Below are 27271 nucleotides of genomic sequence, written 5' to 3'. Positions count from 1 at the left end.
ATGATTCAACTTGAAGAGTATTGTCTAGGGACGGTTTTTATAAAATTCGTCTCCAAAGAATTTTCTTGTAAAATGTTTCGTAGTATTTTAATTTTGTTTAACTTATTTGTCTGATCTCTCTTCCCATTTCTGCAATTCGGGAAAAATGTACTGTCTGGTACAAAATTAAGAAACAGCTTCCTAACTGATGAGTTCCAATACTTCAGTTTCTTGAATTTAGAATAAATTCCAAGACACCATTATAGAAAATAACGTTTAGAGCCGCGTTTCGACGCTGATGTATAGAAATCTGGACAAATAGGGAACACCGTGAAAGGGTTTTCACATATTCAAAAATAAAGAATAGAATGAGAGAACATGTGGAGATGGTTAGCAGCAAGAATGCCCTTAGACTGAAAAACGAGCAGGAAGATATGAATTATGAATGAATCCCGGAGACCCTTCTTCACTATTTTGCACATAAAAATTTTGAATATTGTGAACGAAGAAACCGAATGAGAAGTCGTTTTTCTATAAAAAAAGGAGAAGAAAAAGAAGAAAAATGAAGAAGAAGAAGAACTAGTCTTTCTCTTTTTCTTCAGTTTTTTCTGTTTCTGTTCTTCTGCAAAACGGACTCGCCGTGCCTAATTGTGTGAGCTCAAGGAGCCAGAGAGACAACCCAAAGGTTGGAACTCTTATAAGAACTAACCCATCTCTGTTCGATCCGCCGGCTCTCGAAACACTTCTCGAATCAAATCCTCCGTCTGAATCGTCGCTATAATTGGCGATTGACATCTCGGACTGTGGAGGCTGAAATCAAAACATTTTCGATTTGAAAAGGGAAAGTTATTTCCCTTTAGTTTCATACTAAAAGTTTCCAAGAAAAAATGAAAACTTCATACTGTGCAATATACGGGGTTGTGAAAATCTTCTTTATTCTTCCGATACTACCAAAAACGGAAAAATTAGTTATTTCTCGTTATCGAACTACTTGTAGTTTTGAGCACTAAAAATGTGGTCAAATGTTTTCAGAGGAAAACAAAAACTTACAGTCAAATTGAGTTTGTCTGGACGTGAAGTAGAAGCAGTGGTAGACGAAACGAAATTGTTTAGAAGTGGCGGAAGAGTCGTAATTTGAGAAGTATTGACTGCAGTTGTGGATGAGTCTGGTGAGTTGGAAGATGACACAATTGGAGGTCCGGGAATAGCAGAAGAAGCGAGAAGCTTCATAGACAGGTCACTGGAAGAAAAGTGTGAAGAGTAAAGAGAAAATGTGTATACAAAAGATATTCGGACGGTTTGTTTTCAAAACATATACGTGTTGTAGTTTGAATGTTTGGGAGAGCGGCGATTTTCATTTTTGAAAGGAGACTAGTTTTCCCGCCGTTTCTGAATTGTTGTATTTTTGTTCGTGTCTTTCATTCTATCGCCCAGAAAAAAAACCTATTATGCGGGAATATTTACTCAGTATGTTTATTTATTTATGATTTTCAATTCATATGTATGTGCTGATTTGGTCTTCAAATGGTTTACCGAGAGGCACAATAGTCACTTTTTCAGACTAAACCCAAAATCTACTGTGGGAAAAATCAAGTAACATTTCACGAGTTAGAGCAAAATGTTCTTCGCGGTTTGTTCAAGTTGAACAAAATCAACATCAATATTGTTCTCTTCAATAAAAAACTGGGGATAAATTTGAAAATTGTTCCTAAATACCGAAAAAACTAAATTGATGACGTCGTAATTTTCTGTCTCAAATTTTCGTAAAATTCTTACAGCAAAAGCGGATAAGTTTTCGATGGAACCTTGATCCAACTTAGGCTGGACTGATATTTTTATTTTCATATGTTTTCTAAAATCCGAAAATACGGGTTTTAAAAGAATTCCAGCTAAAACGAATTTCTGATAACTCTCACCAAAATATTTTTAAAATTTCTTTGAATTTCTCCCCCAACTTTTTTGAGAAACGTCTGATAATTTCCAGTGGTTACTCCATATGATCACTGAATCCCTCTCTCCATCTTTTTTATTATTTATTTCATTTTTTAGTGACGTCTTTTGGCAAGAGCAATTGCACGTGAGTACGTATTTCCTGTTTTGGTGCCTTCTCTCCGATTTGTTTAAAGTGTGAGAACCTTTTTTCGGAGGTCAGGTGAGAAAAGAAGAGATCACAAAAGATCATTCCCTTTTTTAATATTCTGATTTCCATAATGTGTCTTCATTATTTCTTATTTACCTCGTCCCTTTTCTTAAAATGTACGTCATCATTCACCCATGCATCACATCCTCCCACAATTCCTTGAAAAACATGTCAAAACATTTGGGGAGTGCTACTTTGCTCACTGATCTCACTCATTCTACTTTCTCTCTCTTTTCCTTTTTTCTACTTCCTCATTAGATGTGAATTCATATTTTCATTCCGCTTCTCTCTACCACTTACTCCATTTGAAGATCTCCACTTGTCACCAATGGAAGAAGTGTTGGTGAAGAAAGTGGCTGAATTGCTGGAGCACCCGTGATTGGAGTACCAAGAATTGACATTACAATAGTATGCATGTCGCTGAAATCACGAAAAATGTTTATTGTTTTTTCCAGCTGAAAATAGGTAATGTTCCGCCTGGCCCCTCATAAATTGGATGCTTTCATAGAAAAAATTAATGAAACGTGTGTATTGAAAAGAAATTTCAGGTTTCATTAAAATGATGTTTTAAATCAATGTTCGAACGAAAAAAATGAGCTCATTCGAAAGGTTTCATTTTAGATGTCAAGTTTTTAAATTCTCCGTAAAATAAAAGTAAAATAAAAAAAGTTTCAACTCGGTAAATTTTTTTTAATTGGAATCAATTTCCCCAGTGCCCATGAAGACTTTTCTCAATCCAAAAGTCTCTGAAAATGTCTTTTTCTGGTGACGATGTGGGTGTCATCTGGATCGTATGACTAGGATTATCCACTTCTGGCATCTCGTCCCCTCTCCGGATTATTTTCCTCCGTATTAATGCATGAAATTACGGAGAAAAAAAAGAGAAAAGAATAAAAAGAGGATGAACTAAATTAGGAATCTGTGGCACTTTCCACTGGCTAATCTCTTAGTTGATGATGAAAAAAGAGGGAATTGAACTAGAATAAAGTGTTGAAGTGCATGTGTCCATTTTAAGAAATGTTCTGAAAATACCTTGCAGTTGCTGGAGTGATTGGACTGAAGGCAGTTGTAGAGAGGTTGTTTGGGAGAACGGGAGAGGTGACTCCATTGAATTCGAATTTATTTGAAGATTGAACAACACGCAGTGCATCTGAAAAATCATATTTTGTTGTTTTCGAATATGTTCTCGTTCAGATTTTGCACTCTTCAACAGAAGAAAAGTACAAAAGAAAACTGAATTCGTTCTCTTGTGAATCGAAATTTTGAAAATGAGCATAACAAGTATTTTCAGATTTCGTGAAATTTGAAGAGTATCTACGTGTTTTTCAGAAATCACCTGGTCTGCCCTATTTCTTTTTTGAGTTATTTAATGATATGAGACTTGATGTTTCTCCAAAAAAAGGTTTCTTAAAAGTGTGCTTTGTAGTCTGATTCCTGTGCGCGGTGACCTAGTTAAGATTATTGCACTTCCTTGTTATTAGAGGTTTCTTTCGCTTCAGATCAACTCCAAAGTTCATTCTTTTCAGATTCTACGTCATTTCAAAAATTTTAAATTTTCATTTTCTCACGGAAATCTTTACCAATTTTCACCCATTTTCCACCCACTGCATGTCATCTAATCCTTTTAAAAAATGTCGTCAAGATCTTTGGAATAATATCAGATTTGGTCATGTGGAATCATGTTGAAACTACATAAGTATATTCGTTTAGATATCTCTGCACTGTTGCCACGTCACAAAACTTATTTTCAGATTCTCAACGAACAACTATATAGACCCTCCAGATGTATGTTTTTCAGCGACGACGACGCCTTCTGTCTAGCCTCCTGTCCCCAGGCGACATCATCACAATCATTTGTTGTTCTCCGAATCCCCTCCTAACTATATTATTAGCTACTGCTCCGTTCCTCTCAACTACCCGGCACCCCCGCTTTGGCAATGGCTCAAAACAATCTCCCCAACCAATTAACAGGAGTGAAAACAGGCACGAAACATGAATTCTGATAAAGCTAGACTGTTGATACTATTATTGCGGAAGTTGTTTCCATCTATACGGTTATTATGACAGGAAATAGAAAAACTGATGAGATAATAAAAAGAAGTGGTAACCCGGAATAAGAAAAACGAACAGATTTGTAATGATCTGTCTGATCTTTTCTTGTTCCTTTGACTCGTTTTTTCTCTTCATATTAGCTAGGACGGCTTCCGGTTCAAATGATGATGGCAGAGTGAAATAGAGAATAAATTAAGTTGAAATAGCTCGTGGGAGAAGTTATACTTTGAGATAATACGTGACAAACAATACTCAATTATTGAGAATTCGAATAAATATCATCTTGTGATTCTTGAAAATGTGGAAAATAGTGACCGTTAATTATAGAAATTAACTAAGGAATTGAATGTTGGATAAAACTTATACTTTCAAGTGAATTGGGTTTATTGGAAGAAAATCAAAAACCATTTCAATTTGAGAAAACGCTAAGATACCTTTCAACTGGAAAACAAATTCGGTCTCACCTCTAACTTTCAGACTTCTTTCAAAACTACAAAACTTTTGAATCATTTAGAGTTACGTGTTCTCAAGCACATCAGCAGTTCTTACCAAAAATCCATTGATCGGAGAAGTTATTCAACAGCATGTCTTATTGACTGAGTCCTATAGATGAGGTCAATTCAAGTAGTGGCCAGTTTCAGATTTCTTGTGAATATGCTCAATGAGCAAGTAGTGGACAGCGGCTCTCAGCTCACCGAAGCAGCTCACTGCTCAGAATGGGCGGACCCTTCTCTCTTCTTCTCCCTCTTCTACTTCGTCTTGTTTTCGCCCATTTTTTTTCACTACTCCTTCTCTTTCTCTTGGCTCCGCCCATTTGTTTCGTTCTCCCACTCAATGCACTTTAGGCTGCCTAATTACTAGAACGTACTTTTGTTATGATATATTCAGTTCCCCTTTTCCGCTAACAAACACATTTTCTTTTTCTCTTTTTTTCAATCAACTTCTAGTTTTAATACAGACAAATTGACCTAATAGTTTTTGATGGAATTGCTGGAAGTGCTGAGGTGTTACTAGAATGGAGAAGAATAAAAATAATTTGAAAGTGACATTTTATCAATGAAGATTACATTTTCAGATGGAGTTTATTTGTTTCGATAAGAACCCTTTCGCAATAATTAATGAAAAAGAACTCAAACGTCACTTCCGGTTTCATTCAAAATTCGAAGAAACTACAAAGCGAAACGGTGGTTAGAGGAGGAATAGATGCGGATGGGATCAGCTGAATGCTCCCAATGAAAAGTCACGAGAAATGGGTGAAGCACTATAAAATTATTAGCAGTGGAATAGGTTCAGTTATAGCAGAAGACTGAAAATCAAATATCTTGTTGGTGCAAACAATGTGTATGCATGTTTACGTAAAGAATGTCAGAATTACATTATAGTAATGGAATTTTGAACGAGATTTTCTCTTTTACCAACTATTTTCAGTCTCGGGTATTTAAAGAAACACACTATTATCTGAGTCAAACGGTGGCGAACAATTATTTTTGGAGATCTGGCCGCATTTGGCGCATTCGCAGCACTATTTTCAAACTCAAGTTTTTTTTCCAATAGTATGTCTAATTTATTCAATACCTTTGAATCAAGATACTGTTTGAAAGGCATAACGATCCTCTTGCTTGTTATTAGATAATGATTTCTGAAGTCATCAAATTATTTGCCGACAAGGAAACACAGACGGTCACAAAACTCTTATCAGAAAAGAACTTTAAGAAAATTGAAAAATGCCGAAGTCTGAAGTTCAGATTCCGGAATACTAAAATACAATGGAAGATTCGAAGGTCCGGCTGAAAGCTTTGAGATCTGTTCCTTTTTTTTTAAATAAAACACTGTTCTTAAGGTAAAAAAACTGTATGAAAATTAATGAAAAATTTTGAATGTCTACTGTCCGCCATCTCAGCCATTGATTTTATTTTCTATACCTTAACTAGCTTTTAAAATAAAATTCAGATCATCGCAAGAATCCTGTACCACTGACTTAATTGAGATCTATATTCAAGTTTTCAGATTCATCAGCATGACGTAGGCTCAGAAACTTTTTTTTCTTCATTCTAATCGTGGCATTTTCTATGAGAGAGATCACTTCCATTTAGTGATGGAATCATATTTATCAGTCATATCGAAGTATTGTTGACATTTTTACTTTGATTTGAATATTTGATCAGTACAGATTACTCTCAATTTTATATTCAGTACCCAGTTTTTTAAATTTTTATAATTGAAAGACTCACCGAAAAATCCTTTACAATACTGTGATGAGCTCTCTTTTTCCCCGTCCTCCACCTCCATATCCTGTCTTCGATCTGAAAATTCATTGGATTGAAATGGTGGGGTATATATTCTTAGGATATTTTTCGTCCAAGAGACAACTGTGTTTTAGACAGATTAAGATGGGAAATTGAGCAGTTTCATGTGAACCTTACATGGCGAGTTGGTGTGTGTCACATTCATATCAAACGAATTATTCATCATCGATTCACAAAATAAATAGAGAAGAAGAAGAAAATGGAAAACGAAACGATGAGAGAAAGAATGAGATGGATGGAGAACCTTTTTTGCGGGTGATAAGCGAGTCTGACTCATTCCATCACCACATTTCGGATGAGAACTGGAAGCACAACAATTGAGGAAAAATGTAGAATATATTGTGTATGTTGACAATACAAATTCCCACTTTGCTTGAATTTTTTTCGGTTTTTGAAAAGGTGCCATGAATTGGTGAAGAGGGTCACGAGGAATTGCTGGAAAAAGATGTGGGCATCATGGGCCACCGTGGAATTTTCAGCTTGAAAAATGCCGTTTTTCTAGAAATTTCAGTTTAAGAAAAGCGATTGATGAGTAATCAACATTCAGATTGATATTCCTTCACTCGTGAATTCAAAAGTCAAAAAGTTATCCTACACTCTAAAATATTCAAAGGTTTTGTTTGTTTATGTCACACATCGAACATTCACAAAACATGTCCAACCATATTTTTTCATCTTTCTACCTCTACTCTTGCTCCCAATCTGGCTATAATTGACTGTATCTTTGTATCAATTTTCGAAATTATAGTTGTTCCAGATTATTTGTTTTCTTTTTTTTCAAAACTATTATTTAAAACGGATGAAAACATATCAGAAGACGTACTTGTTTTCATCAAAAAAGTTACCAATAAAATTTATTGATGATGTGTCACTGACGAGAAATAAAGAAGAGATTTTCTTTGTTCACTGAATGAAATATGTTTCGGATTCATCAAAACATCAAGATTTATTGAAAAGAGCCTATAGAAAAATAGAAAAAACAGATTATTTTCTTGGAAAATTGTGTCATTGAGATTTGATTAGGAGCACTTGTTAAAGTGAGGCAATAATGAAGAATAAAGGTGTTTAATTTTCAGAATGAAATGATTTTCGATTCTCGAAGTACAAGAAAAATCAGTATGAAAAGTTCTGAATAACTGGTAAAATGAGATTCTAGTTTTCTGTACGTATGCTTCGTTCTGTTCCTAATACTTGTTTATGGTGTGAGAAAAAGAGTGAAAACCGCTGAGTGAACGGGAAAAGATTGAGATTTTCAGATGTCGTCTTCGTTCGGGTGAAAAGGAAAAACTGAAGGAAAAGAAAAACAGAGATGTAGAAAAAGATGAGAAATAGAAGGAGGGAAAGTGGAAGATTTGAGTTATGATAGAGCTGAAATACGTCACAGCTCAGTTTCAGATCAGTGCAACAAAAAAATATTCACATGCATGCGATGGTTTCGCAAGAATGATCATTCGAAAAAGTCTCATTTACGAAATGATTTTGAAACAGAAATCATAGCAAAGAAGGAGGAGTTTAGAGTGTCAAAACACTGACGAAACCACAGGAATGACTCATTCCCTGGTGATAGAAAACCGAATGTAGTTTAGAAAAGAGGAAGGAGTTAGGAGGAGAGGAAGTTCAAGAAGAACATGGAAATTTTAGAATGGTATACTGTAGGTTTCTTTCATTTGAAGTAATTAGAAAAACAAAGATTTTAAGCCAACTTTTTGTATATCGTATACCTTATTTTTCTAAATCATGTCAATACGAAAAACAAGAAAACAAAGCAAACTACAGTGGTTCCAGATTGATCTTCAACTAGACTACAAGTTTTCATTGTAGGTCAGAAACTCATTGAATTGTTTGACATATAAAACTCCGGTGTTTCGGCACAATGAGTTCGCGGAGAAGAAATGAAATATTGGCGGAGCCACGGACGATGGGAAAGTGGAAAATGGGAGGAAGGAGAAGAAGGAGGACGACATTTTGATTTATTGGAGGTACTTTTGAGAAATGAGATTTCAGGTGAGAACTGGGAGGAGTCGTTATCTGATTTAATACTTCAAAGCAAACAGTCTCGGTTTTAACCATTCCTAAACGACGAACATTCGTTCTTTCTTAACTGTAGCAGAGCGGTGAGAGACCATAGGAGACGAAGAGACGCAGAGACAGAACGGGAAAATGGAAAAAGGGAAAAGCTGTGGTCTACAGTAGCGATAGAATCGGAAATCACGTGTCATTTTGCGATAGTTTTCTCTTTGTTTCTGTGTCTCTCTGTTTCGTTTTCTCACTTGTTCCGTAGTTTTTATGATCATAATGTTGTATTTAGAGAACTTTCATAAATGGGCGGAGCATCAGAAAAGAGTAGATTATACTGTTCGTTTACATTTCTCTGTCTCTTTTTGGGTTTTTGTATATTCATGTACACGAACACCAAGATGCCACCCGGAAGTCTTGGAAGAGAAGAAACATGGACTGTTTGGCTTCTCGATTGCAAGAATCAAAACACGTTTTCTTTTTGTATCAAAACAAACAATCTCACCCCGTCTGGTAGTTTTTCGTCTCCTTGCTGTCGATGTTGGCGCTTTCAGAATGACTTCTGGAGACTCGGAAGACGTTGAGGATGTAGATGGAGGTTCGTCGTCTTCCATGGTTTCTGATTATTGTTTTTCGAGTTGATAAATAGAAGAAAATGAAGGAAAACGATAAAGATGAAGAAGGAGAAGTTGATGACGAATCGGGTTGACGACGACGATGGGGGGTTAGTTGTTGGCGGGCCGAGAATGAGTCACACGCACACTCACTCTTTCTCTTTTTCTCTTTCTCTCATGTTGTTCTATATTTCTGTCTCTTCTCCTCCTACTTCTCTTTTTCAGAATCTAGTGATCCATGGCATCTTCTGGAGACGCAGAAAGACAAACGAACGTCAAAAGAAAACATTGAAAATGGAGAGAATCCAGAGGATATCTCTCTCATTTTCTCTTTATATTTCTTTTCTTTCCCGATGACATTTCGAAAGGTTAACAGAGAGAGAAAGAGACAAAGATAAAGTTCGTGGAAATAGTTACCGTAAATAATGTGTGCTTCCGTCCTCTCTTTTGCTCTCACTCGCTCTCCCTCTCTGACTTTTGTATTTGTCTTTCCACCCACTTAACCAGAAAGAGACGTAGACTAATTCTAGTTGGCCCTCCTGGCTTGTTTTCCGTGTAGATCCTGGAAAAAAGTCCTCATTAGAGGCACGGACCTTCTTTCGAAAACACTTATTTTCTTCTCTCACTCACATCACCTAAAAGGAAATTGGTTTATATTTCTCTGAAACGTTTAAAGTTTTAAGAAAGGGGTGACCCCGAAACTCGGTCAATTTTCGTTTACAGAACTTTATTGAAGTTTTTCCAACCATAGGTACTGTAGTATATTTCTTTCTGAAAGCTGCAAATAAAGCATCTTGAAAAGATCTGATAATGTTTCAACAGTTTATGTGACAGGCTGATAAGCTTTCACTCTAGTCATTCCGAACGAATAACCTTTTCCAGGATTATCAATCATTGTTTTTCAGTTTTTCATTAGTAATTTCCAAAATATGACATTTTCCGTTGATCACAAATGAAATTGTCATCGTTTTATTTTTTCCTAACCATTAACTATCCTTCCATCCAACTGATACAAACTGTTGTCTCTTTTCCACTCTCGTTTCTCTTTCAGTATCAATCACTACAGTAGTATCACTCATCATTGATAATTTCTTGTTTTCTCTCCCTCCATATTTGTTCTTTTTCTCTCTCATTTATCAATACTATCTATAATTCCTTGATTGTCTGCTCCTCACTTTTCAACGGTCATCGAAATCACATCGGAACGAAATTCTCCGTCAGTCAGCAATTCGAAAATCGCACCAAAAACTGGGGAGAGAAATAGAAAAAAAGACAGATTAGTGGAAATGACATCACATCGGAATCAATTTGGTTTCTATTCTTCTTCTTCTTTTGCCCACCCATTCTTTTTCAGGTGATTTTGAGAACAAATTATGGAACAGTGGGGAGCAAAACGTAGCTCAAAATAAAATAATTTGAAAAGCATCGAAAAAGAAAACAAAAGTGCATCTGCATACGAATGATCTCTCTTCGAGATAATATTTACAGCCAATGTTCTGTTGCTTTTTAAAAGAATTTTCTGAAAAGGGACTAAAAAAAAACTATTTTATTTTAACTAACAAACAGTATATAGAAACTTTTAAAGCTCATCGTAAACAAAAATACGGGATCATTTTAATTAAAACATAGAGTTCAAGCAGGGAAAGGAGATGAAAGAACCGGTCAATAACTAAGTTATTATGCGATCTAATGAGTTTAAAATTGTATTATTAGAGCAATGAAAATGATTAAACTCAATTTAATAGGCAAGCTCCTCTGGAACGTCATTTTGTTCGATTCCTTCAGTATTTTCGAGGGGCACACGACTCCGGTTGGCTGGTAAATGCCCGGATTTTACAAAGTCTAGACATTCTTGAGTGTAAGTCACTGGATGAGATCGAAGGTGTTGACAATGAAGAGAATCGAGGAGGCGGAGCTTCGAGATTGATATTCCACGCTGCTCCATTAGTTTGGCGTAATCTTCAATTGATTCTTCGGAACAAACCTGAAATTTAAATTATGCGAATAGATTATCACGAAAGTTTAACCTACCAAGTCTGCTGGTCCATAAATATAAAGTTGTTTGGTTGGCAAATTTTCGAAAGTAATCATTTTGAAGTATGCATAATGCTTTTCATAAATATCCTTGTCTAAAAATGATCTCAACCAAAGAACTCCTCTGTGGAACGAGAAAAATGTGTAGAGTACTGCTCGGTAAGAACCTCTCAAAGCTCCATGATAGTGACTTGGTGGCAACGTGGCAAATGAGATTGCGTGAGCACTCTGGGATGGAGTTGTGAAGGCAGGGCAACTATCAAATATGAGTCCTCTTGCTTTCGATTGAATATCTTTTCCATTTTCGAGTTCATTGAGTTGATCCCAGTAAGCGGCAAGCAAAGAACATCCATTCATTGAGAAAACATGGAAATAAATTGTGGTGATGTCGGATTTCTCTTCGAGAATCTCGTTGAGTATTCGGTGGAAACATCGAGCAAATGGGCGGTAAGACGAGAAACTTCTGATTTTGGCGATAGGGGCAGTGAAACGAACTGTTGAAATTCTGAAAAACAAGTTTAACTCTATAAGTTTTCAATGAACTTGCCCAATATACATAATTCAAGTTCTAATTCAAGTTTTGAGGTAACATTTTAAAATATGTATTCTAAATTGCAGACATAGAATCTTCAGTAGCGGATCTGACTTTTCCTATGGAACTTTTGCAGTTACCATAATGAATATGAGAATAGATCTTACCCTGCATCCTGATAATATTGCGCATATTTTGAAAGATATCTGTCTCTGCATCCAGCCCATCCAAAAAGAACCACAAGAGTTTTCGATTCAGGAACGAGATTCTTGATAGCTGCTTCGTTGCCTGTTTTCTTCGATTCTTCTACAAAAATTAAAAATCAGAAAATCTTCTCATCAAAGGATATCGCACCTTTATTTGTCGTAATATCTTCAGCTTCTTTATCGGTTATTTCTGATGGAGCCACTAACGTCATTCTGAAATAAAAAGAGAATAACACAGTGGAGAGTACGCTCACAGAATTGTGAAGAGTGTGATTCACAACTTAGATGCATGTCATATGAAACGCCCATACCAAAACCAGTGGAACCTTCTTTCGAAATAACATAAGCTGTCAAAACAGAAAACTAACCCGATATAAGTTACAACGAAAGCCGAAGCAAGACCGGCAACGGCTTCGATGAACATTTCAGAAGAGAGGGATTCACGAGCACAACACAACACCGATTCTAGAAAGATAAAGAAATCATTGGAAGAAAAGTAGGCGCCAGAAATGGGAGTGCTCCACAAGAGCTCAAGGAAAGAAACGCCGATGAGATAGAAAGAGAAAAGGAGACGGCAAGATAGCTAGAGAGGAGAATGTACGTAGAATAATGGTCTTGCTAGGAAAACGGACGGCCTCGCCCTCGTTTTTCCTCTTTTTGCTTCCCGCAAACAGGCATCACATAGGCTACAATATAGTCTGCTCGTTTTGTGACTTCTATGCACTTTAGGTGTGTCACTTCAAGTTTTTTAAATGTTGAAATTCTAACTTGGGTTGCGAAATTTACATCGAAAATGTTCATGAATCATGATGGTGATACAGTACTTTCAAGGCGCATAAGATAAATCGTTGAGATGTCCCGAACAGAAAGGTACTGTCGAATGAAAAATTCAATTCAATAATTCAATATTTACATTTTCATTCCGAATTTTCCGAACCAAATGTGTTGCCGTTGTCATGGAAATCAGATAAACTCATTCGCTTTCAAGCACTTCGTATTTTTCAAGAATTTAAAGTTTTCTATCGTTCATCGACTACTCTTGGTGATCCTCAACTTCTAATTCTCATATATGGTAACAGATAATTGCTCCCTTTCCTTCCAAATTATGATTCAAGTAAACCCATTTCCATCATTCTCACACTCGTTTGAACGGCGCGCCTCTTTTTTCGTACAATGGAGCGAAATGTCATTTTCCGATTTCGTGCTAAATATCTCTGCTTATTCCCACCGTTTCGCAACAGTTTCACTGAAAATCGATCATTTTTCCAGCTGAAATCAGTCAATCCATCATTCTTCATGTTCTTGGAGGAGTGTAAAACACATTTCGAGACAGAATGTCTTTATGAGCTTCTCGGAGTCAAGAAAGATTGCGACAGCAAAGAACGTAAGTAATTTGAACAATTTTGCCTGAAGTGTTAACTTATGCAATTAAGTTAAAAAAGGCTACTACCGTCAATCGATGCGCTGGCATCCGGATAAATCGAACCTCGGAGAAGATGAGAAGGAAACATACACAGCAAAGTTCCAATTGCTCAATAAGGCCTATCAGATCCTATCTCACGATGAAAGAAGAAAAATTTACGATGAAACAGGTTCTGTCGACGATGAAGAGATGAACGAAGACGTCTTGAAAGCCTGGAGAAAAATTTTCAAAAAAGTAACGAAGGAGGACATAGACAATTTCATGAGTACGTATCAAGGATCCAGAGAACAAAAAGACGAATTGATCGGTCACTATAACAAGTGCAAAGGCGATATTTCGAAAATCCAGGAGTATGCGATTGGATACGATACTATAGACGACTTGAAGAAAGCTCTCGATTCACTCATCGAAGCAGGCGAGATTGAAACAACGAAGAAATATGAAACGAGCACCACCGAGGTGAAGAAAAAAATTTAACGTAATCTATTCTCCTGGTTTCAGAAAAAGATGATCGCATATAAGCGCAAAGCTGAGAAGGAAGCAACAGAAGCCGAGAATCTTACTCAGGTTTGTTAATTTTGACGTAATCAGTACCCATGTGTCTGTGAAAACTCGATCACAATTCATATATTGCTATAAATATGTCTAAACTTCAAACACGCATTCAGCCGCTTATGTTTCATTTTTCAGAGCGACGCGGACCTCATGGCTCTGATCAAAGGTCGCCAAAAAGAACGGGAAGAAAAATCAGATTCGTTCCTCGACGCGCTGGCAGCTAAATATGCACCTTCTTCCTCCAAAAAGGCAAAGCGGCAGTAATTGAATCAGGATTTGCCCATGCTGTCGTCACATCTTCTATCCCGCTCACTATCTTCTTATTCTTTTCTTATAAATTTTCTGTCCAACTGGTCACTATTCCTCATATGATTTCTTAAGAACATCTGTAAAAGGATCTCTAACTCTCGCTCCCATTCTCATGTTTTGTACTTTTATACATGTCCATTAACTTTCTGGTTGACTATTTTTCAAAGAAATATCGTTCTCTTCTTTATCTTACTCTGTTTTATACCAAAAGTTGTCCACAACTTTCGAATATCTTCTTGTCGTTGTTGGTCTCTCAGCATCCGGCCAGAGGAAATTGAATTTATATCTCCTCAAGTGGAAAATAGAGAAATTCGGTTGTGTGCTCTTTTCAGCGCTTTCCTTTTCAACAAAATTCGAATTCTTCCACACATTTTTTCATTTTTCAGATGTCGGACTTCGAGGAAACCATTCGTCGTCTTCAATCCGAGAAAGGAGTGGTTGGAATCATTGTCGTCGATTCAGCTGGTTAGTTATAAAAATCGAGATTTTATATTGTTAGCAATACTATACCGAACTGAATCGCTTTCTTTTCGAAACGACTTGTTTCAAAATAGAAAACACAAATTTGACCTAAACAGTTCGTGTTTTAAGATAATCTATTATAAATCATACTCATTGTTTCAGGACGAGTTATTCATTCAACAATCGACAGTGACGCCACACAATCCCATACAGCTTTTCTCCAACAACTGTGTGAGAAAACAAAGACGTCGATTCGTGAGCTCGATTCGAGCAATGATCTCACATTTCTGAGGCTTCGGACAAAGAAAAACGAGATCATGATCGCTCCCGACAAGGACCACGTCATCATGGTTATCAAGGACCTTTCCTGAAATGTCGACCAAAATTTAAGAAGATGCATTATATTAAATTATCCGGCTTGTGCTATTTTGATTTGTATATCAATTTTTAAACGAATCGTTCATATGCAATAACTGTTTTCACTTTGAGACACAAGACAGTGGATGATAAAGGGGAAGGGTAGAAAAATAAACCAATAAGTTAACAGATAATATTACACAAGTCGAACTTTTCCGGGGCCCTTTTACGAAAAAAAAACTGAGTATCAGACAAAGAGTAAATTAGGGAAAGGTATATGTGATGAATATAATAAGTTATAAGAAACACGATAATTAACAGAACTTCCAGCGGTTTCCGCACTCGAGACAGAAGACAAATGTAGTCATCGGTTCGTCAGATGAGCGTGTTTGAAGTTGAGTGTAGGTGCAGTTCTTCTTTCCACATTTTCCGCATTTGAACATGTCAGATGGTGTTCCTTGTTGGACACTCATTTGATGCTCCAAAATTGCCTCCTTGGTGAACTTATCACGCATGTTGCGAATTTCTGGTGATGCCATTTCTTCACTTGTCATTGTCGCGAATTTCTCTGCGCGAACAACACCAGTTAGGACATTCTCACGAAGAGCAAGATTCTTCTTGTCACGAAGATTGAAAATACGACTACGAACGGCTGCTGAGTAGTTTTTGTTCGTGTCACGATGAACCTAAAAAGATGACACATGGGATACGTCCTATCTTAATAACTTACCGAATACAACTTTTCCTCTATTTGAACGGCCAATTCTTCTGGATCCAGAGTTCCCTGGGGCATCTCTCCGAATCGAAGAGCAGACAGTAAAAGCTGTGCCGATTTTAGACGAGTCTCGTCATTCTCCAGATGCTTTGGTGGGAATGAAGCACTTGCGAACTGTGCAACAATTTCTGGACGATTATTTGATTCTTGTCTTTTGTATGGAGCTTCAATTTTCTTCTTTTCAACCTTCGGCTCTTCAACACTTTCCTTTCTCTGTTTTTTAGGTGCTGGGGCATCACTGTCGTCCTGTGACTTGCTCTTTGAATCAACTATGTTCTTCCACTCCTATAATAAATCAAATTAAAGTCTTAACTTCGCAATAAATCTACTTTTATAATATTCTTGGTTCTTTTAGCAAGGGACTCGTCTGGAACTTTTTTCCGCATCATGTTGACTTTAATTCCAATGCTCGTTTGCTGCAAAGTTAACGAAATTATGACTAGTAAATCTACTTTTGTCATTTACCTGAATTATTTCCACGGTCATCTGGAATTTAGCCAAATCGTCCAGTAGCTTGATGCACTCGTCCTTCGATCCCATTCCGTTCTTGCAAATGTCATCGACGCGCTTACATAGAGCCTGCGCACTTTCGAGGCCTGCCATCTTCGCTGAAATTCGGAGGAAGAATTTTATTTAAAAAAAACGAATTTTTTAAACGAATTCAAAGATATTGATTTGGTTTTTTGTGAATATGACAAGGTGAATATTAACGAAAATGAAAAAAAATCACGAGAAATACGCAGAGCATCCGCCAATGTGCCAGTAAGAGTGCTAGCGTACTTCTCGTGCCCGGCCAACAAAGCTGGACTGGATTCAGATAAATTATCACCTGATATCGTACTGGATTCAGCTTTTCATATATGGACAGAGAGTATTATCTTTTTAGTGCTGAAAAATTTGTTCCAGTTCTAATCTGCTAAAACCCTCTCTCACCAAACCAAACATTTATGTTCTTATTCGTTCCTTTTGCCCGTTCTTTGAAGATTACATTCTCACATTCTTCTTAACGACCTATATATTTCTTTTTCGTTCCAGTCTATTTAGAATAACATCTTTTGCCATGAATTTTCGTCAAAATTAGAAAACTTTGGTATTGTAGTTATGCCATGTTTCGCACTAGGTGACAGTTTTTAATGAAAGTTTCTAAAATATTTCTTTCATTCCGTTCCTATGAACGTATTGAAAAAGTTGAGTTTTTGTGCTCGTATTGCGAAATACTGTTTACCATGCTTCTTTCCTCGGTTGCATTTCTCTTCAAAAAAACATCCCTTCCACTCTATCGATCTTTTTTCTTCTCACTGCAATTTAATCGTTTGCAGTCCAAAATGGAACGAGCAGGAAGGTCGTCAACCTTGGGATCTACAGATGAAGTTGAATTGGAGCCTAGTGGAACATCTGCTACGATACATCTTGATATGACTACAGGTATTTGAGAATACATTTTTTCTTAAAAATTGATTTCAAAAGTAGAACTTTCAGGTGGTGGCAGCTCTTCTAGTGACTTCAACCCGTTCGGTGCCATAGATGATGTCAGGTTTAAAACAGATGAAGACCTACCGGATGCACTGGCTCCTCCATTTTTTAGGTAAGGCTCAGCAGACATGAAGACTCTGATCGTTTCATTTTTAAAGTAAATATGGAGATTTTCATACAATCGACTGGCAACGAGATTTGGCACGAGATCGGTTACGACATAAAATGATTTCGAAAAAAAAGTGAGCACTGATTTGATTGCACTGTAATTATTATGTAATAATTTCAGAGTAGATTTTCCGTTGGGATTATTACAGTCAGGATGGGATGCCGGTGCAGGTTGGATATGTGTTTTATTTGTTGGTCTCGCTGCTGGAGCGACTGCCGGAATTATTGATATTGGAGCGAGATGGATGAGCGATTTGAAGGTTCGAAAATAAGAGTTGCGTAGAAAACCGAATACGTTTTTACAGACAGGAGTTTGTGCAGATCGTTTCTGGTTAGATCGAGAACATTGTTGTTGGTCATCAAACGACACATTTTATAAAGACGACGAATGTAAAGCATGGACAAAATGGCCTTGGATGCTCAACTACTATAATTCAAGCAGTTTTCTATTTTTATTCCTCGAATGGATATTCTATATCGGATGGGCAGTTGCAATGTCAACTCTTGCGGTACTTTTTGTGAAAATCTTTGCGCCGTATGCTTGTGGTTCTGGAATACCCGAGATTAAATGTATCCTATCTGGATTTGTGATCAGGGGATATCTCGGAAAATGGACATTCATCATCAAATCCGTTGGCTTGATTCTTTCTTCAGCATCTGGGTTATCACTCGGAAAAGAAGGTCCGATGGTTCATCTTGCCTGCTGTATTGGAAACATATTTTCGTACCTTTTCCCCAAATACGGACTGAATGAAGCAAAGAAACGTGAAATTCTTTCTGCTTCTGCTGCCGCAGGAGTTAGTGTTGCTTTCGGAGCACCGATTGGAGGAGTTCTGTTCAGTTTAGAAGAGGCATCATATTATTTTCCGTTGAAGACAATGTGGAGGTCTTTCTTCTGTGCTCTTGTCGCTGGAATCATTTTGAGATTTGTAAATCCTTTCGGCAGTAACCAGGTAAGTAGTTTGTCAGCTAAAACTTTAATTTTTATTTGTTTTCAGACTTCTCTATTCCACGTAGATTACATGATGAAATGGACTTTCATCGAGCTTGTACCATTCGCACTTCTTGGACTTTTCGGAGGAATTATCGGTAGTCTGTTTATTTTTGCAAACATCAGGTAGTTTTCAACGATCCATTGAAAAAATTCCACACCTATCTTCCAGATGGTCTCGTTTCCGGAAGAATTCAAAAACACTCGGTGGAAACCCAATTTACGAAGTTATGATTATCACTCTTATTACTGCTGCAATTTCCTATTTCAATCCATTCACTCGCAAATCGGCTCTCTCAATGATCCAGCAGTTATTCGATCGATGTGAAGATCAGACTGATGAAGATTCACTGTGTGATCAAAATAAGGCATTGAGCATTGCGTTTGGACAGCTTCTCTGGGCTCTTATTTTCAAGTTCATTATTACGATTTTCACTTTCGGTATCAAAGTTCCATGTGGTTTATTCGTACCTTCTATCGGAATGGGTGCCATTGCTGGTCGGATTCTTGGAATCACAGTTGACCAAATCTTTCGTTCCGTACAAGCAACACCTGGTCATTCTGAATACTTTACTTGTCAGATTGGTAAGGATTGTGTCATGCCCGGACTGTATGCAATGGTTGGTGCGGCTGCTGTATTAGGAGGAGTCACACGAATGACCGTATCTCTTGTCGTCATCATGTTTGAATTAACTGGAAGTTTAGAATTCATTGTGCCAACTATGGTTGCAACAATGTTCTCTAAATGGATTGGAGACGGAATCTCAAAAATGGTTTGCCATTTTCCTTTTTTTTTTAACTAATAATTTATTTTTCAGGGAATCTACGAAGCACATATTGAACTAAACGGATACCCATTCCTTGATTCAAAAGGAGAATATCCTTATTCCACAGTGGCCAGCCAAGTTATGCGTCCCTCAATCCATCGTCAAGTTGCTGATGAATTGTCCATGAGTGATTTGAGGGAGCTCAAAAATGAGCTGAGTGTGATTACTGAAAGTGGAATGACACTTGGAGATCTGGAAGGTTTACTCCGACAAACAGATTTTAATGGATTCCCAGTCGTCGTGTCACATAACAGTATGCATCTTGTTGGTTTTATTACCAGGTATAGCTTCATCTAAATGATTTCCATTAATTTTAATCATTGTAGACGAGATATTCTTCTTGCTCTACACACTGCTCGTAAAACTCAACCATATGTTGTAACAAACTCAATTGCTTATTTCTCTGATGCAGTACCAGATTCAGTGCCTGGAGCACCAGCACCATTAAGACTTCGTAAAATTTTAGATATGGTGAGTTTTTAAAAAATTTCTTTCTAACCTTTATGCATCAAACACTGATTTATTACAGGCTCCAATGACAGTAACAGATCAGACACCGATGGAAACTGTCATTGACATGTTCAGAAAGCTTGGACTTCGCCACGTACTTGTCACCAAAAACGGAAAAGTACTTGGAATAATCACTAAAAAGGATATTCTTCAGTTTATGCGTAACAAAAACTCACAATAGTCATTTTCTTTATTTTTCCTGGCCATCTGGTCAATATCTTTTTCATGTTGTACATTTTGCATAACTTTCTTTACTAGTCTGCGACCATTCTTTCCCCCTTGCTCATTTCTTTTTCCCATTTCCAGTCATTTTGTCATTATATTAGTTTTTCACTTTTTCCAGCCAAAACAATACTGTAAATGCTTTTCTTAATAGATTTATATCATTTTGTGAGTTCATTCTTCACCGAAAAATTAATTTATTTATTACAGAGATTTGTCATAAAATATTATACACTTACTCATGCCTATGGAAACTTTTTTTTATTCAAAAAAGAACAACAAATTTGAATAAAAGATTAGGAAGGGAACTTGGTGGTCTCCACCGTTCGACCAAGAAAGGAGTTATGTGCGAGAAATGATTCAGAATTGAGTCATTTCCATGTGTATTCACATATTGCCACCTCCTCAGAACTGATAACAAAATGTGCATTCATTTGATGAGAAATGAAAGAGTTTCCGTCGACTTTTTGTCTGTTTGACAACCACTTGTTGTAATAATTGTCGTGTTGATGAAATCCAAACACCAGAATCTTTTTATCCGACGCTTTTCGCTTTTTCCGATTCGAAAGCGATTCTTTTTCTCTGTTTCAACTAATTTCCTATTGAATTGAAACAGCTGGAACCAGACTATAAACAACGTTTTGTCTGGTGGGAATTCTAGAGAAAAACGAGTCAAATGGGGGTCTCTGTTGCTCCAAAATTGTCAACATTCTCTCAACTTTTTTGAGTTGAACTTCTTTCTTTTTTTGAAGAAACAAGATATATTCTATGACTTGAATTGTTTTTCGATTATTTTCAGATTAATCACTGGTCTTCGTTGGAGAACTTTTGAAGGAAAAATGAAATCCAAGTGAGTTTTTATTTGTTCTTTCAATCAGGAATGGGGAGATTTTACTCTGGGAAAACTGAGAGATACAGTATTATTTAGAAAAGGAAGTTACTGTAGTTTTTGAGATTAAAAGTCAAAAATTGAATGAAGATCTTTAAAGTTCAATGGTTTTTCAGTCCCATCTAGTTTTAAAATATATTTTCCTTATTTTCTGTTTATTCTGACCTTCTTTTTTCAATGAATACTCTAGTTCGCTCACACGTATTCAAACCTTCAAAACTCTCCTTTTTTCTCTTCTCAATTCTTTTTTAATCTCTCATAGAATTCATTGAATCCATATGGATAACAACCCATTTCTAATTCGAAACATATTTGAAACAATTAGCAATTCTAGTTGTTCTGAAAACTAGATGAATTCATTCTCTCGATAAAAAAAACAATCTTTGTCTTCATCAACATCACCATCTTCTTCTTTTTCTTCTTTTTTCCGATCTTCGCTCGAAGTTCAGAATTAAAAAGAAGAGAAAAGAGACGCAAAGAAGTAATAATCATTGATAGAACTGTCCTGTTTCTATGCCTTTTATCTCTCTCTTCTTCTCAACAACCCATCATTTTTCACCCTTCAGAAGACACATCTGATGATATTACAACAGTAAAAGGTTTCCAAACAATATTAGTGGATCAGAAAGTGAGAAATAATTGAATTTCTCGGAGAGAGAGAAACTATTATTTGTTTGCTTTTTGCACTTTCGGACTCACTCTTTTGTTTGTTTTTTCTTCGTTTTGAGTCATATATACTCGACTTTTAAATTATGTTCCTCTAAAACTCTTTACCTTTTCACAATGATATCATGAGCCTGTTGGTGATAAGGAAAACAGAAAACAAGTATATAGTGAGGGAGTTCAGTATTCATTGGTCATTTAGTATACAACTGCTCCATTATACTAGTCAATTATTTCCGAAAGGTTTAAGATTATGAAATTGGTAAGTGCTGAAACTAGGCTGAGAAAGTAGACAATAATGTGAAAATTGGTAATTATGTACTTAAAGGATTACGGTAAAGCTACTTGAACTTCCATTGAAAAATTTTCAAAAAAAAATTATTTCTTTTTTCTCTCTCCATTTGAATTATGTCCTATTTCTAATTGAAATTGTTCTCATAGCATTTTTCAGAATGAACAACGCACCGATGACCTATAAGATGACTCCGATGAGGGATGTTTATTATGAAGAAGAGAAGAAAGTTTGTTGTGGAAAACTTACTTACAAGGTGAGAAAGGAATTGAACTATTTGAAAAAGTCCTTAATTATATATTTGATAATTCCAAGATTCTCATATTCAGAATGCTTTCAGAATGCGTGTATTCTAATTGGAGTTATGGAAGTTTTTTACTGGGCTTACTACGGTATTCTCCTTCTTTTTGCAATTGTTCATCATCAGAAAGCATGCAAGTTTTGTACTTTCTCTTTCTTCACCAAATAATGTTTTCAGGGAGTGTCGTCTTCACAGGTGTTAACCTTATCATGTTAACAGCACAAGTGATTATTCTGTGGTATGGAGTTGTTAATGAGGCTCATAAATTCCTTCAAACTCATCTGATTTTCCTGGTTAGTTTCACTACAATATCAGATTCTTGACAACAAAATGAACTTTTTTTAAATTTCAATTTCTACAAATTTCAGACTCTCACTTTCCTTTGGGATGTTGTTCTGGCAATCGGTTTCTTCTGTTTATCAGTTGTTCCGTATGCATATACTAATGACATTCTTCAATACAAGGGAAGTGAATGGAATGCAAGATTATTTGGAATCATAATGGGTTCGATTCTTCTCGTTTGGTTTGTTGCACGTGGATTTGCCACAGTCATCATCTACAGATACTGGAAACTTTTGAGAGCATTGCAAGGATATGGAAATGATAATGACTTCTAACTTTTCGTTTTTTGGTGTACATATATTACGGGTTTATCAGTAGGAATTTGAGTTTGAAATAAATCAATTTGAAATGAAATTTGATCAAGTTATCTTATCAAATGTCTCATGACACGTCAACGTTGTTATCACTCTCGTTTGAAGTAATAATAAAAATAAATCTTTGATAAACTAGTTTTTTGATGAAAATTGGAGAGACGCAGGTATTTGTCTACTAGTTGGAAAAATGGATCGATAGTTTCTATTCTGGAAATCCCTATCACAAGAGATTAGAATAACGCAAATAATTTCTAAACGCAGTTATTTGCGTGAACTTTCCCAAAACAGATTGAAGATTTCCTTTTATTGACCCATTCAATTATAAAAAAAGGATTTCTCCGTGACCCTTCTCTCTTCTCACCTTTCAAGGAATCTGGAACAAAGATATGGAGCAGAGATAAGAATTCCGTATAAAGGATGGAAGCTTCACCCGTCTCTCCATCGAGTATCACTCAATCAAATCGCAATGGCTCAATCAGTCCCACCAGGAGACATCCAAACCCAGCCCAACGCCAAGATCGTCTTCAATGCCCCGTACGACGACAAGCACACCTATCACATCAAGGTGATCAACTCATCTGCTCGTCGTATCGGATACGGTATCAAGACCACCAACATGAAGCGTCTCGGAGTTGATCCACCATGTGGAGTCCTCGACCCAAAGGAGGCTGTCCTTCTTGCCGTTTCCTGCGATGCCTTCGCTTTCGGACAAGAGGTATTTATTTATATCGAGTTGTAGCTGAGATCTCTCTTCTCTATTTAAGGACACAAACAACGACCGTATCACCGTCGAGTGGACCAACACCCCGGATGGTGCCGCCAAGCAATTCCGTCGTGAATGGTTCCAAGGAGACGGTATGGTCCGTCGTAAGAATCTTCCAATTGAGTACAACCCATAAGTACCGACAACCAATTCAGCCATTCTTCGTGTTTCAAATAAAACTCTTGAACCCAATTGACTCTTCTTTAAATTATACTTTGGAGTATGGGCCGTCCGTCATACCGATTAAATTCTCCATTTTTTTCCCGCGGGAATAGTAGCCTGACAGTTATTGGTTCTGTCTTCCCATCGACCTCTTGTGAACCGTTCCCATTCTCCCATTCTCACATTTTCAGGATATGTTACTCAAATGATCTCATTATTGTGTATTCTGTCAGTTTTTTTACAAAAAGAAATAACACAAACAAGAGCAATGTGATGATACCTTCATTGTTAATTAGTCTTCGTTTGTTTCCCACGGTACAATAAGGGGTTTTCAATTTTTCGCCGGTAGGTTTTTGAATTGAATTGAATTTCAAATAATGATAGAGAGGTCGTTTGAGTATATCGGAATTGTCTGATTCTCCCCATACCACATACTTTCTATTAGTATTCGAACTCAGCGGGATATTGGCACCGATGCCGCAAAAAGATGGAGGAGGTGTCAGAGATAATCAATTTTTAAATACGTAAAACACACAATTCGAAAAAGAAGAAGATACTAACTGGTACCAAGGCCAGTGGGTCATTTCCCAGTGTCATCTCGTTTCCTTTAACACCTTATACCATTGTTTTTGGGTGTTATTTGTTTATACTCTCGTCGTTAAAACCTCAATCGGTACTATAAAAGGAATATATAAAAGATGGGAATTTGCACTCTTTCGATTGTTCTCTTTTTGTTCATTCAGCTTCTCGCTCATTGCCTTCCTTCCGTTTGTCGGTTACCATTAAAAAGAGCTCAAGTGAGCATGAGCCGACACGAAAAGAGGTATAGTCAATTACAGTATCATTAGTGCGTATAATTGACAGCTCGCAAGCATCTATTCTTTTCGTTTTTCGAGTGTTTTTCCCTTTTATTTATAGCTGAACACATTTGAATGTCGAAATAAGAAGAGAGACGAATAGGCTCATAACCATAAACTGTGATCGACGGTTACCACCCATTTCATCTCATTAGGTCGCATTTTATGGATTACAATCATGTTTATATTTCAATTAAATTGAATTCCGTTTTGAGAACAATATTGAAACTGGGCAAACAAGAAACAACAATTCAGAGGAATTCGAATAAAACTGTAAATCTTGTTTCTGATGCATTGAGAGTTCCCAAGTGTTCTTGTGATTATCCATTTGAAAGATGTTTTACTGTCTGAATAATCCCAATAATCGAAGTTCATCAGTCATTCAGACTTGCTTATTGCCCGTTTTGTCTTTAATCTCCCTTCTACTTTCTTCAATTATCACATATCCAATAAAACTTTTCTTCCTCTTCCCAAAATTCCCATATTCCATGCCACCCTCCTTATTTCTCATGTGGTTCCCTCCCCCTTTCCCTTACTCCGTCGCTGTGTCCTTCTCGACCACGCCTACTTTCCCGCGCGCGCGTTTGCGTATTGTCTTCCCGTTTTAGGGTAACGGATCACTCTATTTCATTACACATCGTTCAATAGTTCAATTTATCATTCTATTATCTTGCCCTCTATCTGCACTTTTCTTCTGAAAATAATGTATATTCTCAGAATGACTGCATCTACTTCTGAACCGTCTTCCTCAACGTCTTCTTCTCTTACCAAAATTCCGTCTTCAAGCAAATATGACATAAAGAACAAGCAGAAAAGAAATGCGAGAGAACGAAAAAGAGTTGACATGGTAAGTTCTTCATTCTTCTCTTCAACTTCAATCTATTTCCTGTTGTTCAGGTCAACCAAGGATTCCAAGATCTCCAGAAGAGAATTCAAAAATCTCCAGGAACAAAAGCAAAAATGTCAAAAGTAAGTCAAAAAACTTCAGTCAGCAAACGTAATTTTTTATCATTAATTATTCCTTATTTAAAGGTTGAAACATTGAAAGAAGCCGCCCGTTACATTCAACAACTCCAGGAGACACTTGGAATGATGCCGATGGCTGTTGATTTCCCAACTCCTGAGCAATCTCCAATTTATCCACAACCAATGATGATGGCACATACACCATCTCCAACTTACATCTCTCCATACTATCCAGCACCTCAAATGACTTCTCTCAAATATGAAATAACTTCACAATACTATTCCAGTCAGGAGAGCTCTTCATCTGCATCTTCGACTGCTTCTAACTCTGGAGATCATAGCTCTTACTACTCTCAAGGAGAAAATTTCTAAAGTTGGTCATTCTTTCTTTTTATTTTTTAGCTATACGCGGGTCCACCGAACTCTTTACCGTTTCCCAAAAGATTTTCAGAAATCATTTTCGTTTTTAAGTTAATTCAAATTAATTTCGATCTCATATTTCCCTTTCTTGTAAAATATTATTGAATAAACATTAATAATAGATATGTTTGTTTCCATTTATGCTTCCAGGAAGAACTCTTCGCACTTATCGGCGGCATCACTCTCGTAACCTAATCCTTGTGTGTCTTCTTCTTTTCGGCATTGACAAGAAACTGTATAGTCTCCATTTACACCCCTTCTAAACAACTTGACCTCATCCATATTTTCCCCATTTACACCCAAAAAAGAAGTGCTCCAAAATGTGGGTCAGTAGGGGAAGAAAGAGGAAAAAAGAGAGAAATGGAGTGAACGTTCGATCAAATGCAAATCGAAAGAAGGCTCTCAACTCGTCAATCTTTCCTATTCTTTCTCTTTTTTTTGCTTCGTTTTTCATGTTGACTGGTCGTGTTTTTTGGTAGTCCGCGTCTTTGCGAATTCTAATTGACACCCGCAAAAGGGCACACTCGAACGTGCTCATTAGTCAAGCAGCGGCGAGTGAGAATAGTATTCAGAAAGAGGAGAGAATGAAGACGTTGACGAATTGCATAGTGGACAAAAAACAGTTGAAGAGGGCTCTGGATATGCATGTACTTCTACAGGTGTCAAGTGAAGTGGAAATCGAATGAATCACCACGAATTGATACCGTAACATGTAATCCACGTTGCATCATTTGTGCTGTATCGTAATGTGAACGGGATTATAAACCATGTTATTCTTAAGAAATGACCTGGAAGCTGAGAACAGATCACTATATACGCTCTAATGATAATCCAATTATACATATTCTGATATCAGATCCGGCCAGGCTAAGAAGGGAAAGTGAGCTTAGATTCGGCAGAGATAAATGATTCCTAAATTCATTGTGTGCCATCTGTGAACATAAGAAACAAGTCTATTGAATACATAAGTGTAGAGCAATTTTCAAATCATTTCACCTCCTCCCTTTTCTTCTTCTTCTTCTGTTCATTTGCTACATCTCCTTCCTCCCATTTTTCTCTCGGAATCTCACTCTCGCATAAATTAATCAAATAGCAGGTGTGGACCGTATTGTATGTGCATGTACACACGTGGGCACTGAGCTTCAGAGACCGTATGATTTTGAGCAGGAAAAGGTGTCCCCTCCCCTGGCTACTCTACCATACATTAGAAACACGGCCCATGGAGAGAGAAACGAGTTACACAATACTAATTACGGGACCACTGCTCTATGCGGATTTCGGGATTTACCGGAGAGGAAATGAGGGCTCAGCGAAGGGTGTAATTTTGATAGGGAAATGTAGAAAATGTACG

The 27271-nt window shown here is 36.9% G+C and overlaps 10 protein-coding genes across 10 annotated transcripts; 6 read left to right on the top strand and 4 right to left on the bottom strand.

Annotated features, from left to right (window-relative positions):
- Positions 1-329: 329 nt before the first annotated feature.
- On the bottom strand, positions 330-6640 carry GCK72_005669 (uncharacterized protein; the record flags this gene model as incomplete). Its single annotated transcript, XM_053725278.1, has 7 exons — positions 330-510; positions 689-789; positions 1030-1219; positions 2420-2539; positions 3152-3269; positions 6403-6474; positions 6595-6640. The coding sequence occupies 7 exons, from the start codon at positions 6638-6640 to the stop codon at positions 330-332; spliced, it is 828 nt and encodes a 275-aa protein (XP_053589472.1).
- A 2185-nt stretch (positions 6641-8825) lies between these two features.
- Positions 8826-9107, bottom strand: GCK72_005668 (uncharacterized protein; the record flags this gene model as incomplete). The annotated part of the gene is made up of 1 exon (XM_053725277.1): positions 8826-9107. One exon carries the CDS (start codon positions 9105-9107, stop codon positions 8826-8828), a length of 282 nt encoding a protein of 93 aa, XP_053589471.1.
- Positions 9108-10845: 1738 nt separating this feature from the next.
- On the bottom strand, positions 10846-12303 carry GCK72_005667 (uncharacterized protein; the record flags this gene model as incomplete). Its single annotated transcript, XM_003117286.2, has 5 exons — positions 10846-11091; positions 11139-11646; positions 11841-11979; positions 12028-12092; positions 12248-12303. 5 exons carry the CDS (start codon positions 12301-12303, stop codon positions 10846-10848), a joined length of 1014 nt encoding a protein of 337 aa, XP_003117334.2.
- Positions 12304-13175: 872 nt separating this feature from the next.
- On the top strand, positions 13176-14121 carry GCK72_005666 (uncharacterized protein; the record flags this gene model as incomplete). The annotated part of the gene is made up of 4 exons (XM_003117232.2): positions 13176-13263; positions 13313-13761; positions 13804-13869; positions 13993-14121. 4 exons carry the CDS (start codon positions 13176-13178, stop codon positions 14119-14121), a joined length of 732 nt encoding a protein of 243 aa, XP_003117280.2.
- Positions 14122-14552: 431 nt separating this feature from the next.
- Positions 14553-14999, top strand: GCK72_005665 (uncharacterized protein; the record flags this gene model as incomplete). Its single annotated transcript, XM_003117361.2, has 2 exons — positions 14553-14631; positions 14791-14999. 2 exons carry the CDS (start codon positions 14553-14555, stop codon positions 14997-14999), a joined length of 288 nt encoding a protein of 95 aa, XP_003117409.2.
- Positions 15000-15299: 300 nt separating this feature from the next.
- On the bottom strand, positions 15300-16363 carry GCK72_005664 (uncharacterized protein; the record flags this gene model as incomplete). The annotated part of the gene is made up of 4 exons (XM_003117229.2): positions 15300-15671; positions 15716-16045; positions 16090-16176; positions 16226-16363. 4 exons carry the CDS (start codon positions 16361-16363, stop codon positions 15300-15302), a joined length of 927 nt encoding a protein of 308 aa, XP_003117277.1.
- A 722-nt stretch (positions 16364-17085) lies between these two features.
- Positions 17086-19910, top strand: GCK72_005663 (uncharacterized protein; the record flags this gene model as incomplete). The annotated part of the gene is made up of 10 exons (XM_053725276.1): positions 17086-17185; positions 17240-17345; positions 17392-17475; positions 17523-17661; positions 17707-18354; positions 18400-18518; positions 18565-19165; positions 19211-19500; positions 19546-19690; positions 19749-19910. 10 exons carry the CDS (start codon positions 17086-17088, stop codon positions 19908-19910), a joined length of 2394 nt encoding a protein of 797 aa, XP_053589470.1.
- A 2045-nt stretch (positions 19911-21955) lies between these two features.
- On the top strand, positions 21956-22713 carry GCK72_005662 (uncharacterized protein; the record flags this gene model as incomplete). The annotated part of the gene is made up of 4 exons (XM_003116748.1): positions 21956-22051; positions 22136-22229; positions 22274-22389; positions 22465-22713. 4 exons carry the CDS (start codon positions 21956-21958, stop codon positions 22711-22713), a joined length of 555 nt encoding a protein of 184 aa, XP_003116796.1.
- Positions 22714-23218: 505 nt separating this feature from the next.
- Positions 23219-23651, top strand: GCK72_005661 (uncharacterized protein; the record flags this gene model as incomplete). The annotated part of the gene is made up of 2 exons (XM_003116968.2): positions 23219-23467; positions 23517-23651. The coding sequence occupies 2 exons, from the start codon at positions 23219-23221 to the stop codon at positions 23649-23651; spliced, it is 384 nt and encodes a 127-aa protein (XP_003117016.1).
- Positions 23652-25252: 1601 nt separating this feature from the next.
- GCK72_005660 (uncharacterized protein) lies at positions 25253-25872 on the top strand (the record flags this gene model as incomplete). Its single annotated transcript, XM_003117003.2, has 3 exons — positions 25253-25381; positions 25432-25503; positions 25567-25872. 3 exons carry the CDS (start codon positions 25253-25255, stop codon positions 25870-25872), a joined length of 507 nt encoding a protein of 168 aa, XP_003117051.2.
- Between the last annotated feature and the right edge of the window lie 1399 nt (positions 25873-27271).

This window comes from Caenorhabditis remanei, chromosome II, assembly GCF_010183535.1.
Source record: "Caenorhabditis remanei strain PX506 chromosome II, whole genome shotgun sequence".
Taxonomy (NCBI): Eukaryota; Metazoa; Nematoda; class Chromadorea; order Rhabditida; family Rhabditidae; genus Caenorhabditis; species Caenorhabditis remanei.
This window is presented reverse-complemented; position numbering and strand designations above follow the sequence as displayed.